The sequence below is a fragment of the Capricornis sumatraensis genome, chromosome 15 (genome assembly GCF_032405125.1).
Source record: "Capricornis sumatraensis isolate serow.1 chromosome 15, serow.2, whole genome shotgun sequence".
NCBI classification, from domain to species: Eukaryota; Metazoa; Chordata; class Mammalia; order Artiodactyla; family Bovidae; genus Capricornis; species Capricornis sumatraensis.
In genome coordinates, this window is record NC_091083.1 from 57,218,942 (window position 1) to 57,236,485 (window position 17,544).

The 17,544-nt window shown below is 55.7% G+C and overlaps 2 protein-coding genes across 2 annotated transcripts; one reads left to right on the forward strand and one right to left on the reverse strand.

The window, feature by feature from the left end:
- Nucleotides 1–209: 209 nt before the first annotated feature.
- Nucleotides 210–12,742, forward strand: GMEB2 (glucocorticoid modulatory element binding protein 2). The gene is made up of 9 exons (XM_068987221.1): nucleotides 210–340; nucleotides 633–730; nucleotides 1,282–1,409; nucleotides 6,637–6,740; nucleotides 7,044–7,201; nucleotides 8,926–8,997; nucleotides 9,264–9,401; nucleotides 9,705–9,827; nucleotides 10,248–12,742. Exons 1-9 carry the CDS (start codon nucleotides 210–212, stop codon nucleotides 10,904–10,906), a joined length of 1,611 nt encoding a protein of 536 aa, XP_068843322.1. The 3' UTR covers nucleotides 10,907–12,742.
- A 3,085-nt stretch (nucleotides 12,743–15,827) lies between these two features.
- FNDC11 (fibronectin type III domain containing 11) lies at nucleotides 15,828–16,829 on the reverse strand. Its single transcript, XM_068986742.1, has one exon. It carries the CDS (start codon nucleotides 16,827–16,829, stop codon nucleotides 15,828–15,830), a length of 1,002 nt encoding a protein of 333 aa, XP_068842843.1.
- Nucleotides 16,830–17,544: the final 715 nt, after the last annotated feature.

Genomic DNA, 17,544 nt, shown 5'->3' on the forward strand with positions numbered 1-17,544 from the left:
TCCAGAGGCATCCACCTGCATCCTGGCTCCTCCCCAGCGCCCAAGTGTAACCGTGGGGCTTTTGGGCCTGGTGCAGCTCCACAGTTCTGCCAGGGCTTCCGCCCTGTGCTCACTCCACCATCAGAAGGTAGCAAGGTCCCCATGCAGACCCTGTCCCTGCTCTGTTGCCCTGCAGGCCCGGGGCCCTGGCGTCTCCTGTCCGCTGAGCCATGGCCACCCCCGATGTGAGTGTCCACATGGAGGAGGTGGTGGTGGTGACGACGCCTGACACAGTGGCGGATGGCAGTGGTGTGGAAGAGGTGAAGACTGTGCTGGTCACCACCAACCTTGCCCCGCACGGGTGAGGATAGGCTTGGGGGGGCGGTGGCGGAGAGGCTCAGGTGAGCTGAGGGCTGTGTCTCTTCTCCCGCTGCCGAGGCTTCGTGTCCCCAAATGCTCGGTAACTTCTCCTCTTAAGGGTCAGGCCAGTTGGGAACCAGGTTTTCTAGGTGAAGTAAGGAGAGACGTGTGGGGTCAGCGGTGCCATGACCTCTGGCTAGACTGGAAAGCGAGGCAGAAATGGTAGTGGAGCAAGGGGCTGGCTGTTGCAGAGGTGCTGATGTCCCCTCTATCTCCTTCCCTTTTTTCCCCAGCGGTGACCTGACGGAGGACAACATGGAGACGGAAAATGCCGCGGCGGCTGCTGCAGCCGCGTTCACGGCATCCTCGCAACTCAAAGAGGCCGTGTTAGGTAGGGAGCCTGCCTTCTGGCAGTGGCGCCCGCAGGCCGCTCCAGAAGTGGTTTTGCCTGAGGGGACTGTCCTCCCTTGAGTAAGGGAGCAAAGGTTCCCGAGGCCCTCCTGGGGCGTCTCTCCAGAGGTGGGCCTGAGGCGTCACGGAGGCCCTGGCTCCAGGGTCCCCTGGTGTGGTGCTGGCCTGTGGCTAGCAGGGAGAGCTCGGTTTGCAGTCCTGGTTAGTGTAGCTGTCTGTGATCAGCAATGCAGACTCTTACCGCCTTTGGCCTTTTTCTGTAGCCTAACATTAAAGGCCTCACAGCTCTTCCAAATATTACAAATAGGTTTCTCTGTAAGTGTTTGGGTGAAGTTTTATTTCCATCAGTTGGTCTTTACTTTGGGCTGAGGAGAAATGCCCTCTGCCCACCTTTGTCTTGTTTCAGTCTCTCCTGGATTCTGATTTCTCTTTCAAGGTAGTTAACCTTGTACTTTTGCAGGAAATGCTTTGGAGAAGTTGTAACTGATTTTCTGTGTTGCCCCTTTCCCTGTCAACACACCTGGTGAGAAGTGAAGATGGCTGAAGAGGAGGAGAGCCTGGAGGCAGAGATCGTTTACCCCATCACCTGCGGGGACAGCAGGGCCAACCTGATCTGGAGGAAGTTTGTGTGCCCCGGCATCAATGTGAAGTGTGTGCAGGTGAGAGTTCCCATGCAGCCAGGTTTCAGGGAGGGGCTCCCAGGGCTGCAGCTACGAAGCAGACAAAAGGAGACCCCAGTGGCAGGGGTGTGACCTTGGTGGGGCGTTCAGGAGGCAGAAATCCCATGTTTGGGAGAACAGAGGACAAGGAGGCTTCAGGGACAAACAGGCTATCACCAGGGCATGAGAAAGCCTCAGGGCAGTGAGTTCCGTTCCTGGAGTGACTCTGTTGGGCAGTTAAACAAGGGAGCTGCTTTGGAGAGACTCATTAGCACTCATAGGTAAGGTGGACAGGAGAGAGGTCTGCTTTTCCTGCAGCATGGTAGCTTAGGTACCCACTCACCTTGTGCTGAAAGAGCTAAAAATGCCACTTAAGGCATCTAGAAGATGCCTCCTTAAGCTGGCAAAAGAGGAGGAAGTAGGCCCGGGGCCTGAGTAAAGGTGGATTGTAGAGGGCAGCTAACTTTTGCCTGACACTGGTTTCTCAGCCTTGTGGTCTGGAGATGAGGAGCCAAAGCTCAGGGCTCCCAGTTGGGGTGTGTTGTTGGGGTAGGGATTGTCCCTGTGATGCTGCTACTTCCAGAGGTCTCCACCTTCAATTTTGAGGGTTAGAAAACATGCTGATCACATCCTCCCAGCCCCCCTACCTCTAGGACAAGGAAAACGCCCCTCCCACATCAGCACTAGGTGGAGTAGGGACCCTCCTGAGGAGTCACATGTGGCCTGTACAGTGTGAATACCTTTAGCTAAGAGTTTAGTTGTCGAATGGTTCCTGGCTCAGAGCTCCCCCAGGAATCTGACAAAAACAAATGAGAAATCCTTTTTCAAAGAACTCACCTTTATCTCAGGTTTCAAGTAACTTTGGTAGACAAAGTTCCAAAAAAAGGAGCAGCTCACAGTAATGCAGAACATAACCCTGAGCACACAAGGAAACAAAGCACCTGAGTGAGTGCACACAGAAATCACAGCAAAGTAAGGCCCACAAATGCTACAGGTTGGAATTCTGAGACACAAAATAGAAAATAATTATGTTTAGTTACTTCAAGAAATAAAAAAGAGACTCAAACGTGAATAAACCATAAGCAGATATGAAAAAAACTAGAAATGAAAAACAATTAAAATCGAACACTAAGTGGGTGGATTTACAGCTGATTAGACACAGTTGAAAAGGACATCTTTTTTGGGTGTTAGTTTAAAAGGTCTTGTAGGTCTTCATAGAACCGTTCAGCTTCTTCAACATTACTGGTTGGGGCATAAACTTGGATTACTGTGATATTGAATGGTTTGCCTTGGAAACAAACAGAGATCATTCTGTTGTTTTTGAGATTGCATCCAAGTACTGCATTTCGGACTCTTTTGTTGACCATGATGGCTACTCCATTTCTTCTGAGGGATTCCTGCCCGCAGTAGTAGATATAATGGTCATCTGAGTTAAATTCACCCATTCCAGTCCATTTTAGTTCGCTGATTCCTAGAATGTAGCCGTTCACTCTTGCCATCTCTTGTTTGACCACTGCCAATTTGCCTTGATTCATGGACCTGACATTCCAGGTTCCTATACAATATTGCTCTTTATAGCATCGGACCTTGCTTCTATCACCAGTCACATCCACAACTGGGTATTGTTTTTGCTTTGGCTCCATCCCTTCATTCTTTCTGGAGTTATTTCTCCACTGATCTCCAGTAGCGTGTATGCAGGTCAGGAAGCAACAGTTAGAACTGGACATGGAACAACAGACTAGTTTCATATAGGAAAAGGAGTACATCAAGGCTGTATATTGTCACCCTGCTTATTTAACTTATATGCAGAGTACATCATGAGAAACGCTGGGCTGGAAGAAACACAAGCTGGAATCAAGATTGCCGGGAGAAATATCAATCACCTCAGATATGCAGATAACACCACCCTTATGGCAGAAAGTGAAGAGGAACTAAAAAGCCTCTTGATGAAAGTGAAAGAGGAGAGTGAAAAAGTTGGCTTAAAGCTCAACATTCAGAAAATGAAGATCATGGCATCTGGTCCCATCACTTCATGGGAAATAGATGGGGAAACAGTGGAAACAATGTCAGACTTTATTTTTTTGGGCTCCAAAATCACTGCAGATGGTGACTGCAGCCATGAAATTAAAAGATGCTTACTCCTTGGAAGAAAAGTTATGACCAACCTAGATAGCATATTCAAAAGCAGAGACATTACTTTGCCGACTAAGGTCCGTCTAGTCAAGGCTATGATTTTTCCTGTGGTCATGTATGGATGTGAGAGTTGAACTGTGAAGAAGGCTGAGCGCCAAAGAATTGATGCTTTTGAACTGTGGTGTTGGAGAAGACTCTTGAGAGTCCCTTGGACTGCAAGGAGATCCAACCAGTCCATTCTGAAGGAGATCAGCCCTGGGATTTCTTTGGAAGGAATGATGCTGAAGCTGAAACTCCAGTACTTTGGCCACCTCATGCGAAGAGTTGACTCATTGGAAAAGACTCTGATGTTGGGAGGGATTGGGGGCAGGAGGAGAAGTGGACGACAGAGGATGAGATGGTTGGATGGCATCACTGACTCGATGGACGTGAGTCTTGAGTGAACTCCGGCAGCTGGTGATGGACAGGGAGGCCTGGCATGCTGCGATTCATGGGGTCGCAAAGAGTCGGACACGACTGAGCGACTGAACTGAACTGAACTGAGACACAGTTGAAGAGATAATTAGTGAACTAGAAGACAGAAGAAGTTATCGAGACAACTACCTAGCGAAATGTCTCAAGGGAAAATGGAAGCACAGGAAAGTCTAACCTATCTATGTGACTTCTGAGAGGAGAGAGGGTCTGAGAACTTTCATAACCCAGGAAAGAAAGCCACCCGCAGTTTAAGAAACTTAATACATCCCAAACTGAACAAATACATTCAAAATTTCACATTTTAAAATCTACACTAGGTGCCAGGGCAAAGGACCCTCCACTGGCTCTGGGACATTTTAGCATCAAAATAATGAATGATGGTCATGGATTATAATTCAAGTAAAAATAAGAATCTATCTGCCCATATTTGTTGCAGTATATTTCATGTCATTTATTTACATTGAACAAGAAAGAGCTAAAACTCTTAGGCCAACTAGCAAACATAGATGGGGTGCCGGAGCCAGAGTGCCGTGAGAAGGTGTTGCATCTAGTCAGGGGAAGCTGGTCTCCAAGTACCTCCATCACTAAGGTGCTGCTTACAGAGGGTGAAGCCTGCAGATCACCTGCTAAATGAGTGGTGATGTTTGGGTGTCAGTGTTGGGCCAGTCTCTGCCACAGCCTCCTGATGGAATGGGCAGGGGTTCTGTGGCATTTCCTGACACAAACGCACAACCTGGTTCCGCTCAGGAAGATATCAGACAGACACAAACTGAGGGACGCTTTCTTTGTCTGCAGAAACACAGACCTGCATGCTTCACGAATGTTGAGGTCAGGAAGGCATGGTCAATCTGAGATGCTCCTCTAGGTTAGGGAGAGGAGAGACAGGACAGTCAGTACAGTCAAACAGGTGGGAGTGGGACCAGTTAGCCCACCCTGAGTGTGGAGCACACCTGCCCCACCAGTAGAGGAGAACCTGGTTCCTCAGAGGGAGGCGGGACAGAAAGGGGTGGCAGGATGTAAGGGAGAGGCAGGCCATCAGGTGGTGCTACAATGTCAGGTGGGGGCAGGGTCAGAAAAGGCATCACATAGTTGGGGGGCACTTTGGGTCCACCATGGACTTCCTGTGCCTGGGGACTGGCCAGAGAGGGTGCTGACTATCCCTGCCTTCCTGGGCTCAGAGGCAGCTCCCAACCAACCAAGGCAAGGGATAGAATGGCTTCCTGGCTTGGAGGGACAGTGTTTAGGCTCAGGAAATCAGGACAGTTGCTTCCATCAAGAGGGCTTCCCAGGCTGGTCGCAGGCAGCCTTGGAGAAGGCCACCTTGCAATAGAGAGTCACACACATTTTTTGTTTTCCCTGCACATATAAAAAGTATATTTACACTGAATCATGCTCTGTTAGTGGTGTCATAACATTATGTCTAAAACCAATGTTCATGTCTTTAGCTTTATTGCTAAAAATGGTAACCATCATCCGAGCTCTCAGAGTCGTGGTAGTAGCACTGAAGATCACTGATCACAGATCACTGTAACTAATAAAAAAGTTTGGAATATTAGGAGAATTACCAGAATGTGACACAGAGACCTGAATTGAGCAACTGCTATTGAAAAACAGCACCAGTAGCCTTGCTTGAAACAGGGTGTTTGCGAGCCTTCAATTTGTAGAGTATGTACACTTTGTGGAGCGTGACAGAGCAGGTGTGGCTTGTACGTGAGCTGAGGCAGTTTTGCTCCCGTGGCAGGGTAACCTGGGCCCGACCCGACACAGACTGCAGGGCCCCTCAGGGCAGCTGCCCTGGGAGGGGAGGCCCTGGGGAGGGGAGGCCCCGGGGCATCCAGCACCCTGGTCAGGTCCAGCCATGTGTCCAGGCCACGTTGGAGCTTTTGTTTCTGCCTCTGATGCTGCTGTGACACATCCATCCCCCCTGCTTGTGCGCTAAGTAAATGCAGTTGTGTGTTGGTTCTTTGGTTTCAGGGCATGCTTGTTCTACAAGACTGAGTCGGATACTTCACCTTCTCAGGCCACATTTGGGTGAAACTAGCAGACGCGCAAGGAGGGAGGGCAGTTCCCTGACTTGAATCGGGCATGTGCTTTTGTTCCATGAAGGGTGCTGTTAGGGCTGGGCCAGGTGGGCTGAAGGGGTATTCACAGCTGACCCTGTGACTGTGTCTCTTGTTACTTGATCGGCTGTATGTGAATGTTATTTGTGGAATAAGTTATGTACAGGAAAGTTCGCTGCTTGCTGTCCGGAGGGAGAGAGCGCCCTGTGTTTCAGAGTGGGGTGGGCTCCCTGGGTCCCAGGCACTGGGTATGTGGTTGAGGAGATCACCAAGCACCCAGCTCCCTCCCTGCTAGGGGCAGCACCTGACCATCCACTGGAGCAGGATAGGGCCAGCACCTCACTCAGGCCTTGCAGCTCAAGGATCAGGCGTGGCTCACCTGGGTGGTTCTTCCTCCCACCTCAGTCAAGATTGCCAGTGGCTAAATCCTGAATGTGCCTCCACAGTGGCTGCCCTGCCATCCATCCTCTTTCCTAGGCTGGCCCTGGACAGAGGGTCAGACAAGAGAGAGGGCATCGGGGAGGCTCCATCTTGACCCTGCTCTGCTCTTCTGTCCACAGTACGATGAACATGTCATCAGCCCCAAGGAGTTTGTGCACCTGGCCGGCAAGTCCACCCTGAAGGACTGGAAGCGAGCCATCCGAATGAACGGCATCATGCTTAGGTGGATGGGGCAGGGTTAGGGTGGGGTGGAGGGAGTGGGGCCTACACAGGACTGTCGAGGGGCCCTCCATCAGGGAGTACTGTGGCCACTCTCTCAAAGAGGGCCAGCCCTCAGTGCTGACTGAAGTCTCCGGGATAGCTGCCTCCCTCTGGGTACCAGCCGCTGTGGTCGTACTCCTCATGGACAGAGCCACACACAGGCATCCCCATGCTGCTGAGAGAATGGTGCTGGGGTGGAGCACAGGCAAGCCCTGAGCCTCCGCAGCCTTGTCACCCTGTGTGACGTCCGTCCTCTTCCGTGCAGGAAGATCATGGACTCCGGGGAGCTGGACTTCTACCAGCATGACAGGGTCTGCTCCAACACCTGCCGCAGCACCAAGATTGACCTCTCTGGGGCGCGCGCATCCCTGGGCAGCCCCACTCCCACTGAGTACATCCCGCTCACGCCAGCCACCGCTGACGGTAGGTACCACGTGTTGGGCTCCCTCCACTGCTGGTTGCTTGCATGGGGCCTCCAGTCAACTTGGCTGTCCCTTCTGGGCCCCAGTGGTTTGCGCCCACCTCCTCCTTCCTCACCGAGGAAATCTAGCTGCATTGTTGTTCTACCCACAGGGAAGACTGAAGGACTTTATTTTCTTAAGCCATTCTTATTATAAAATACAATGATTCATAGGTGGAGAAGAGCATGAAGATTAACAGGGCCAGTGTCCAGTGCCCACCTCCAGCTTTGCCCGTTTGGGGAACATCCTCTGCCCTTGCCCTGGAGCCTCTCCCCTCAGCACTGGTCTGGGCTTGTGTGTGCTCCCTGCCACTTGAGTTGCTGATGTGTTTATAGTAGATAAGCTGATGTGTTTAACTGGTAGAAGGCCTTCGTGTTCCCTGGGATTATTTCCAGATGTTTGAGCACAGAGATTCTTTTTAAAACAAGTTGGAATGAAATCAGGTCCCAGTTTCCCTGTTCATGTTGCCCACTGATGACTTGGTGGTGCCACCTTTCCCAAGATGGGAATTGGATTGCCCCTCAGCTGTTCCTCCACTGGTCACTCTGGGCCTGCTGCCATGTGGCCAGGGACTGTCCTCACGGCTGACCAGACAGTGGTTGGTCGAGGGGCCTTGTCCTGTACTTGGGAAGCTGGAGGGGAGGCTCGGGGGCAAAGAGAGCTCCTAGAGTTCACCCTGAATAAGTCGCTGCACCCTACCTGCCCATACTGGCAGCCGGCTCAGTTGGGGAGTCCTCTGGGAGATCCAGGAACGTGCAGGCTGCCAGCAGTTGGGGCTGGCCCTTGTCAACTCTTTCCTCATCCAGTGGTCACTGTTTGCAGTTATTGGGTGGTGGCCTGGCCCTGGGACAGCACTTCTCTGCCTTGTAAAAGGCAGCCGCAGTGGCTGGTCTCCAAGAAGCCTCTGAACACTGAGTCTCCAGTCAGTGCCATGCCCGGTAAAGGCCACATGGGGTTTGGGGTTCAGCTCTGAGAATTCCGTTGTCTCTAGATGGTTTGGACAGTCTGTCGCTTTACTTAAACTTACCTCCGTGGTGGTTTCTTCATTCAGAGTCCTCAGACCACCAGAGTCACCTATTGTGTAGTTAAAGGTTCTGTGTCAGTCCAGACTATGAAAAAGCTATTTCAAACATCTGACATTCCCCAGCCGATGTCTTTGTTGGATGTGGAAAAGGCTGGCATGAGGTCAGAAAACTCACCCAGAAGTTAGGATGCTGGTCTTGTTCCTAAGCCCCAAATGGCCAGATCCATACCGTGTCCAGGACTCTGAAGATACTGGAGACAGAGGTGAACCAGCCTGGGTGGCTTACACCTCTCAAAGTTCCACCTCTTCTGATTTACAAGAAGGAAACGTGGTAGCTGTTGAGACAGACGATAGTGTCAATGAGACAGAGACTTGAGGGGCTGCTGAGAACAGGCCAGGCGGGAAGGCTGGCCTGTGGCCCCTGGCCGGCAGGCATGAAGCAGAGACAGCAGAGTATTGAGGACTTGGGGACAGCTCTGAGGAGACGTTTTCTAGCTCCTTCTTTGTCCATATTTAGCAGTGGGTGTGTAATGTGTGGATCCTCTGTTGTGCTTATACACATTAATTAATTTTTTGAAAACAGGGGGTATGAGGGGGGTACTCTGGTGGGTGGAGTGCTGGCCTATTGCCAGCAAGGCTCACCAGGCTCATCTTGGTTGCAGTGAATGGGGCTCCTGCGACTATCACCATCGAGACCTGTGAGGACCCAGGGGACTGGACCACAGCCGTTGGAGGTGCGGGCCTCCCTGGGCTTCTCGCTGCGGGGTGGGGCTCCCACCTGCTGCTGGCTTTGCCCGGGGGACTTGTGGGCTGCCGGGCATTGTCTTGGTGGATGCACAGGGCTGACCCACTGGACTCCCACTTGTGGTTGGGCGGGGGACACTCAGACGGCTCCCCCAGAGCTGTGTCCTCCTGGCAGTTCTTTACTCCTCCCTGTGATAGAACCAGAGGGGCTGTCTGTGCAGGACTCCCCATCTCTGAGCCCCTCCTTCCATCTCAGATGATACGTTCGCCTTCTGGCGGGGGCTGAAGGACGCAGGCCTGCTGGACGAGGTCATACAGGAGTTCCACCAAGAGCTGGTGGAGACCATGAGGGGCCTACAGCAGCGGGTGCAGGACCCGCCCCTGCAGCTCCGAGGTGAGCCGTCCGTTTGCCCTGGTCCATGGGCCCCAAGGCCTCTTCTGGTTCGGCGTGGTGGGGGTGGCCTCAGGATGCCGGTGAGTGTAGCCTGCTTCTTCCAGCTCCGAGCTGGCCCAGCAGCATCGGCGGGGTGGGCAGTTAGCTTGCTCCCTCTGGATCCCTCCTTGGTGCTGGGAGGAAGCCAGGCCCTAGGATCAGGACCTGCTGCACCTGGTCCCACACCTCAGCAGGTGGCATGGAGTGCCCCAGACCTGCTATGGGCCGGCCCATTCTCATTGTTTGCCTGCCCTGCCCGTGTAGATGCCGTCCTCCTCAATAACATCGTCCAAAACTTCGGCATGCTGGACCTGGTGAAGAAGGTGCTGGCCAGCCACAAGTGTCAGATGGATCGTTCTCGGGAGCAGTATGCCCGCGACCTGGCAGGTACACTGGCCTCAGCTGTGCCCACAGGTGCTTGGGTGTGCGGAGGCAGGCATGGGGTGCGTGACACTGGGACAGCCCCAGCTAGACCTCCCCGCAATTCACCAATTCACCCTCCCCACCCACCTGTGAGGTGGCGCCTTCCTGGGAGGTGCCTGTGGGTGTATGTGAGGCAGGCTGGTTCTGTAACCAGGCAGTTTGCCTGCAAACGTTAGCGTGAGCAGAGCATGTGACAGAACAGGGAAGGCTGACCCAGTCAGGCAGCTCGAGCCAGCTGCTCTCTGCTGCTTCCTCAGAGTAGCGAGTCCCCTGCAGAGAAGGCCCTGCAGACAGCGTCCCCACGCGCGTGCAAGGTCAGGCCCCAGGCCAGTGCAGGTCCTTGTCTGGTGGCGGGTGGTCTGATGCCCTGTGCCTGCCCCGCAGCCCTGGAGCAGCAGTGTGACGAGCACCGCCGGCGGGCCAAGGAGCTCAAGCACAAGTCACAACACCTCAGCAACGTGCTCATGACTCTCACTCCGGTCTCCCTGCCGCCCCCTGTGAAGCGACCGCGGCTCGCAAGGGCCACATCTGGGCCAGCCGCCATCGCCTCACAGGTGCTAGCCCAATCTGCCCAGATCGCCCTGACCCCCGGCGTGCCCGTCTCCCAGCTTACCAGTGTGCCGCTGGGCAAAGTGGTGTCCACCCTGCCCTCCCCCGTGCTGGGCAAGGCTGCGCCCCAGGTCGCTCCGGCCAGCTCCCCCGCCTCGCCACTGCTAGGCGGCTACACGGTGCTGGCTTCCTCTGGCACCACCTTCCCCAACACGGTGGAAATCCACCCGGACGCGTCCAGCCTCACGGTCCTGAGCACAGCCGCCATGCAGGACGGCAGCACTGTGGTCAAGGTGGTGAGCCCACTGCAGCTGCTCACCCTGCCCGGCCTGGGCCCCACCCTGCAGAACGTGGCCCAGGTATCGCCCGGGGGCAGCACCATCGTGACGGTGCCCACGGGGACTGTCGAGAGTGCCGTGGCTGCCCCGGGACCTGAGGAGCACACGGCCACCATCGAGGTGGCTGCCATGGCGGAAGGCCATGAGCACAAGTAGCAGCCAATGGAAGGTGAGGCCCCACGTGGGCACTGGGCTGGCCACCTCTCCTCAGGCTGTGGGGGCACAGCGCCGGTGCCCGTGGGCCACGTGGGGCTGCTGAACCAAAGAGAGGAAACGCCAAAACAGACGGAGAAGAGAGGAGAGGCGAGGGATGTGGCAGCAGCCTGGGATGTGGGGCTCTGAGCTCTGAGCCTCCTCCCCTGTTTTCTTGGGAAATATATTTTTCCATCTGTTGCTTATTAATACTGTTTACACGTGGGGCCTTGGTGAGGAGCCAGGTTGGGGGCCAGGGGCCCAGTGCAGCTGGCGGCAGAGGCAGGGCAGGGGCAGGGCCTCGGCCCGTAGCTGGGGAGCCCGTTACTAACACGTGTCTTGGGAACTGTCCCCAAGTGTGGAAACCCATGGATCCTATGGATTTGGTTTCTTCCCACAGTTTTCTGTAGGTTTAGTGTGGCCAGCACTCTGCTCTCCCATCTCTGGCATAAGCATCAGTGGTGCTTCAGGCCTGCACGTGGCTCAGGGGCCTCCAGGGCACCCGGGGGTCAGGGTTCAGGCCCTGGGACACCTGCCTGGCCAGAGGGACCCAGGGGCCCAAGCAGCACAGGCCAGAACGCCTCCCACCCCTGCCCGCAGATGCTCAGGGGCCGTTGCACATGCTCTGTGGGTGTTCCTAAGTGAACCCCTTAGTAGGCTCCAACAAAGAGTCAGGTTTATCGTGTTTTCAACCTAAACGAGGCAGAGTGCCTGGGGTCCCTGATCTGCTCTGGGTTCAAGAGTGTCTTGTACACAGGGACAGTTGGGACAGCCCTGGGGGCAAGAGGCGGGTGTGCCCTGTGGCTTTTCCTGGGGAGAACACAGAGAGAACGACCAGGGCCTGTAGAGGGGTCACTCCATGTCCAGTGGGGACACACCTCGGGTTGGGGCTCATGGTCTGGTGTTCAACTCCGGACTCAGCTCCATGCTAGTGGGGCCCCCCTAGAGGTGGGCTGCGCTCCACTGGCTGACACTGGTGCCGCAAGGCGTCTGGGACCAGCATGGGTGAGGTGGCACCCAGGTGCTCGTGGGGAGGGTGCCTGTGGGCTGGCCGGCCCTCTGCTTTTCTGGTCTTGGACTTGGAAAGACCAGGGAGGGGCTGCTCTGCAGGCCTTGAGCCACTGCAGTGGGGGATACCACGGCCACCCTGGGCCTCCTGTCCATCTGACACCTGCGGAGACCCAGAGAGAAGCCTCTGCCTGCCTCGCACTTTGAAGGGAACTGGGCTCCGTCCATCCGTCCGTCCGTCCGTCAGGTCCCCTTGACCCACCTCAGCGCCCTCACTGAGGCTGTTTTGTTTCTGTCATGTCTGGTCGGCTGCCGTTTCGGGCGTGCTGGTTTCAGCACGGTGTCACTTCCTTGTTAGACGCTCCTCTTCCAGGCGCATCTCTGATACACACAGTTGAGCCTGTGGACGGGACACCCCAGCCAGTCCTGCGTCCAGCTCAGATCATATCAGAACATGTTGCTAGTGAAACTGGGCATCTTGTGCTTGGAACCTTGAGCATTCAGACCTGCTACGCCCTGGAAAGCTGCCTCTGCCTGCCGGTCACGGAGCACTGGGTGGAAAGTTCGTTTCAGAGCCATATAGACAGAACCGTGACGCCTGCTTCCAGACACGGTGCCTGGGGGCCTAGCTCCAGGTGGGGGAAGGGGCCCACTGTCCTCCAGGAACCCTCAGCCCGGTGTGGGGATCGGGCCATCTCGCTGTCAGCGCCCCACCCTTCCCCCAACCAGGCATGCGGGGCCTGTCCCAGGCTCGGGCTCTAGGAGGCAGAATTGGATCTGGGGGGCTCGGAGGCAGCCTGGGCAAGGGACACCTCTGAGTTCTACTTTGTACGGTGTTTTGCAAGTATCTGCTTGGTACTTTGATTTCAAATAAAAAACATTTTTCATAACCTGTGTCTCTGTCTTCTGATGAAGGGCTGTGAGTGGATGGATTTCCAGCAGGGGCTCCTGCACCCAGCACCGGGACCAGGTGAGGACCCTGACTCAGGGCGCCTACGGCTTCTTTCTTTACAGTTCCAGACTGATAGTGGATCTCAATTCCCCAACCAGGGGCAAAGTCAGTGCCCACTGCAGGGGAAGCACGGAGTCAACCACTGGGCTGCCAGAGAGGTCCCAAGTTACTGAATTTTAAGATTAAGAAACTACAATTCCTCAGATTTGTGTACTTCGAATACTTTCTTTCAGTCAACACCTTGCCTTTTCTTTATTTTCACTGACATCTGTTGAAGAGCAGGCATTTTGGATATTTATGAAATCCAGTTTATTGACTTTTTTAGGGCTTTTCATGTTCTTAAAGAAACATTTGCCTACCCCAAGGCTGTGAAGATTTCATGTGTTTTGTAGAAAATATAGTTTAGCTTTGACATTGAGATGATCCTCTTGAGTTAATTTTTGAGAGGGTGAGTCAGGGACTTTGTTTATCTGTCCGAGGACCCTCAGTTGGGAAGGTTGCCCTTTCTGTGTCTTGGCGCCCTTTTAAGACGAGTTGACTGCAGGTGCAGGGGTGGTCATCCTGGGACCCCTGTCATCCACCCAGCACCTCTCCTGATGCTGGCAGAGGCTGTGTCCAGTGCTCTACATGTTCTTTAGACAGGAACATCTCCCCAGCAGCCCAGCATCCACCACACGGGAAACGTTCTGTCAGAGACCAATCCCCTCCTAACGCTGTAGGTCCTGCGGACACCTATTGAGCCACGTGGCCAGGAGTGGACCTCCCCTGGTAGGTGGCAGGCAAGTTGCAGGCAGAGATTCGAGGCCCAGAGGCCAGGAGTGTGGACATGAACCTCTGGTCTCAGGAGTGAGCCTCCCTGTGTGTCCAGGAAGGACATGGGCTCTGGCCATGAGGCCCCAACTGGAACCCCAGTCTCAGCAGACGGTGTGCAGGGGCTTTGGTCTCCAGTCTGCATGGTCAGGAGGGATGTGCAGCTGGATTGAGGCACAGCCCATCTGACAGGGTCCACGGGCATCAAGCCTGGCGTGGTAGGGCTCGGTCAATTGGGGCTGCAGCCCCTCCAGATCACTGAGGCATGGAGCCAAGCCCTCCTCAGCCTGGAATCAGGGAGGGCTTCCAGTAGGAAGAGGCATTGCATCCCCGAGGACCGCAGTTCCGCAGTCAGGCAACTGCTTGCAGAGGTGGTGTGAGACAGGGTCATGGGCAGAGAGTGGACAGTAGGCCTCACCATGGTGAGGGCTGCGCTTCCACCCAGGCTCAGTTTGAAGCCTGGGGTTGTGAGTTCAGGGCAGTGAACGGATCTAGAGGAGAGAGAAGCTGGTGAGGCAGAAAGCCACAGGCACGAGGGGCGGGGCAGGCACAGACCTGTGCCGTTACCTCCAGGGTTGCACTGGGAGGGTGCTGTGGATCACTTACAACCTGGCACCTGCACTGGCACCATGAGGAAGGTGCTAGGAGGGGCCATGGGAAGGAGGCATGGACCCTGGAAGGCCCCCAGTTGTGCCAGGACTCAGAACCCATGCATTGCTCCCTTAGCGAGCTCTCACCCCAGTGTGCTGGGCTCTGGATCAGTATGACCAGCATAAACCCCCATCTCTGGTCCCCTGGCTGGCCCCTGCTCCTCTACCCTCTGGGCTTCTCATCCCCATACCCCACCCTCCACTGCTCTGGATCCCTGGAAGCCTTGGGGTGACTCCATCTGCAGGGCACCCAGGAGGGAGTTCCCCTCCCCCTGACATAGCCACATGATGCCACAGACCACGTGACAGTCTAGCTGAACCCTTGGCTGGCACGCGGCAGCAAGCAGGCGCCTGGAGAGATCTGGGAGGGGAGCCCTAGGTGAAGACACCCCAACCCTGCAGAAGACACTGTCCATACCTGGGAAGGGAGGGTGGTGCTGGGCCCTCTTACCCAGCTGAGGTCCCCTCTCTCACCAAACTGCTTTTCAGTGGGGCAGGGGCTCTGTTTCTGACCCCCTTGCCCTGGCTACACCATATCCTTCCAGAGGCCTGAAGTCCTAGTGGCTGCTCTGGTGTGAACGGTGGGCGACAGAAGGCTGGTTGGCCATGTACTGGGGGCGGCTCTGGGCCTTTTGCTGTGAACAGTCTTCTTCAGCCATAGCCAGGGTACACGATGCCGTCCCTCCTGGACCTGAGCAGGGCCAAGTTGCCAGAGCAGGTAGCCGCCAGCATCCTCCTCACCTTCCCGAAGTGGGTATGTGCACAGGCAGCAAGCAAGCTGCTGGCCGAGCTGACCACTGGCAGGCAAGGGCAGACTCTCTCAGTTGCCCACTGGCCTGGATCTGGGCAGGGTACCCTGCCAGTCTCCCTTGTTAGGATCCTCATCCACCTAAGGATGGGGCTGCAGATGAACTTCAGCTTCTTTTGGGGAGAATACAATACTTTTCATTAAAAACAAAATAAAATGTGCTCCTGTTGGGCCCCCGGCCTTGACAGGTGAGATAGTAATGGGGCCATGACTGCCTCCAATGAGGTTTGGGCAGGACTTGGGGGTATCCACCCACCTTGGGAAACCCCAGCCTAGGAGGCAAGAAAGGTGGCCAGAGCCTGTTCCCAGGTCACATGGCTGCTCACTGTGATAGGAAGGAGCTGGGGGCACATGGGAGGGGCTGGGGCGGAGGTGCCAGAGCCTTGGAGCCGTTCTCACCGCTGATGGTGGCAGCCATGTGCCAGGCAAGCTGAGGGTTCTTGTTACAGGGGTCAGTGTCCTGCAAAGGCCAGCCTGGGGCTCCCCGCCGGAAAAGAGAGCAGGAGCTGGAGGGGGCAGGACTCATGGGTGGGCTGTGCTGAGTCAGGAAGAAAGACTCATGTGGCTGCCACCACCTCTAAAACGTAAGTAAGTCTGTTTCTTTAATTGTGTATGTGTATTTATACTCCTCTTTATTAGTGGATAAATACTAGAAAATCATCTCTCAGAAGGTGCGATCAGGGATGGGCCCAGCTTGCCCAGCCTACTGGGGGTGGGCCCTTCAGGGGTCCCTGGTCGGGTGTGCAGGGTGAGGCTGTCCCTCCAGGGCTCATACACCAGCGTGTAGCTCTCCGCCCTCTTGACAGTGAATTTGTAGGCACGGTTGGGCAACAGGTTTCGGATGTCAAAGGCGCAGGCGGCCACGGGGATAATGCCACACTGCATGCACTCCTGCTGTGTCCGTGGGTCCAGCAGCTTGTAGCGCAGCTCAAACTGCTCTGGCACAGCCTGCTGGATGGTGACAAACCAGCGCAGGCTGACCCAGTCCTGGTGGGCCACCGACTCCTTGCGGTCAAACATGACGGGCATCTTGGTGCTCAGCATGAGCCGGATGTGGGGAATCTTGGTGGCGCCAATGTCAGACACTAGGCGGTGCTTGACGTGTAGGCGCCCCGGCACCATCATGGCCAGGAAGCTGTCCATGACAGCCGACAGGTCCGCCAGACGCTGCTCCACAAGCCCCCAGCCTGCCAGGAAGGGCCGAGGGTCTGGCGACTCGAGCAGGGCATCCAGCTCGGAGCGGCCATGGTCCAGCTGCTCCAGCAGGTCCCCAAGCAGCAGGAGCTGGATCTTGGTCTGGGCGGCGCCCACCTTCTTCATGCGCTGGAACTTCCATGGGTCAATGAGCTGGAACATGGTGGTGGGCAGCACCAGTGGGTTCTGGTCGCCCAGAGCCAGGTGCTTGGGGAGGATCTCAATGTAGTAGGAGCACTTCTTCAGGAGCTCCATGCGGGCGTGGTGGCGCTTGAGCAAGTGGGGGCTCAGGTCTGAGGTCAGGAACTCTTGCAGAGTGTTGCGGCGCTCCACATAGGTTCGCCAAGCCTCGGGCTCCAGCAGCTGCCCATCCTCGGCCTCCTCTACCTCCTCCTGGTCCAGGAAGGACTGGGGACTGTCCAGCTTCATTTTGTCCAGGCCCAGGCCTGTCACCTGGAAGTTCATGGTCTAGGAGCAGGGGGCGGAGGGCAGGGCGTGAACAGAATGCTCAGACTGGCCTCTGCCGCCCACCCGTGGCCCACTCAGGGCAGTGTTTGTGTGTGACTTCAGTCCCACTGGCCCCCATGCTGGGCTCTCTGGCCTCCGGGGATGGGGGTGGGAGCGGGAGGAGGCTTGTGAGGAGGGCTCATCTCTCTGGACAGAGGCTGCTTGGAGGGCCAGGTGGGCAGGCTGCATATCTGGATAAAAGTGGACATTGTAGGGCCGACACTCTACTGACGGTCTTTTGTGATGACACAGGGAAGGGCTGAGACAGGGGCACTGGGCCTGTGCTTTGGAAAATCCAGCCACTGCCTAGCTGTGTAGCCCCATCTGGAATGGGGTTACACTGCTCCTCTGGAGCTGTCGACAGGATTCAGAGTGATCCTGTCTGAGCATCACCAGACCCCAGCTGGGGACCCCACTGTCCTGCAGACTGTCCACACCCCACTGCAGGTGCAGGGCAGAGGCCCAGGGCCACCCCAGAAGGCAAGGTGGCCACAGCTCTGAGGAGTAATCATGCCAGTTCCTCATTACGGAGCCCTGCTGTATCTTGGGGCCTTAGGATGTTCCTGAGCCCATAAGAAAAGCCCCTGAACGGTGCCCCTGCTCACAGATGGGGTGCCTGAGCCCAGAACACTTGGTAGCTTGCTCTCAATCCAGGCTTTGAGCCCAGTGTAGA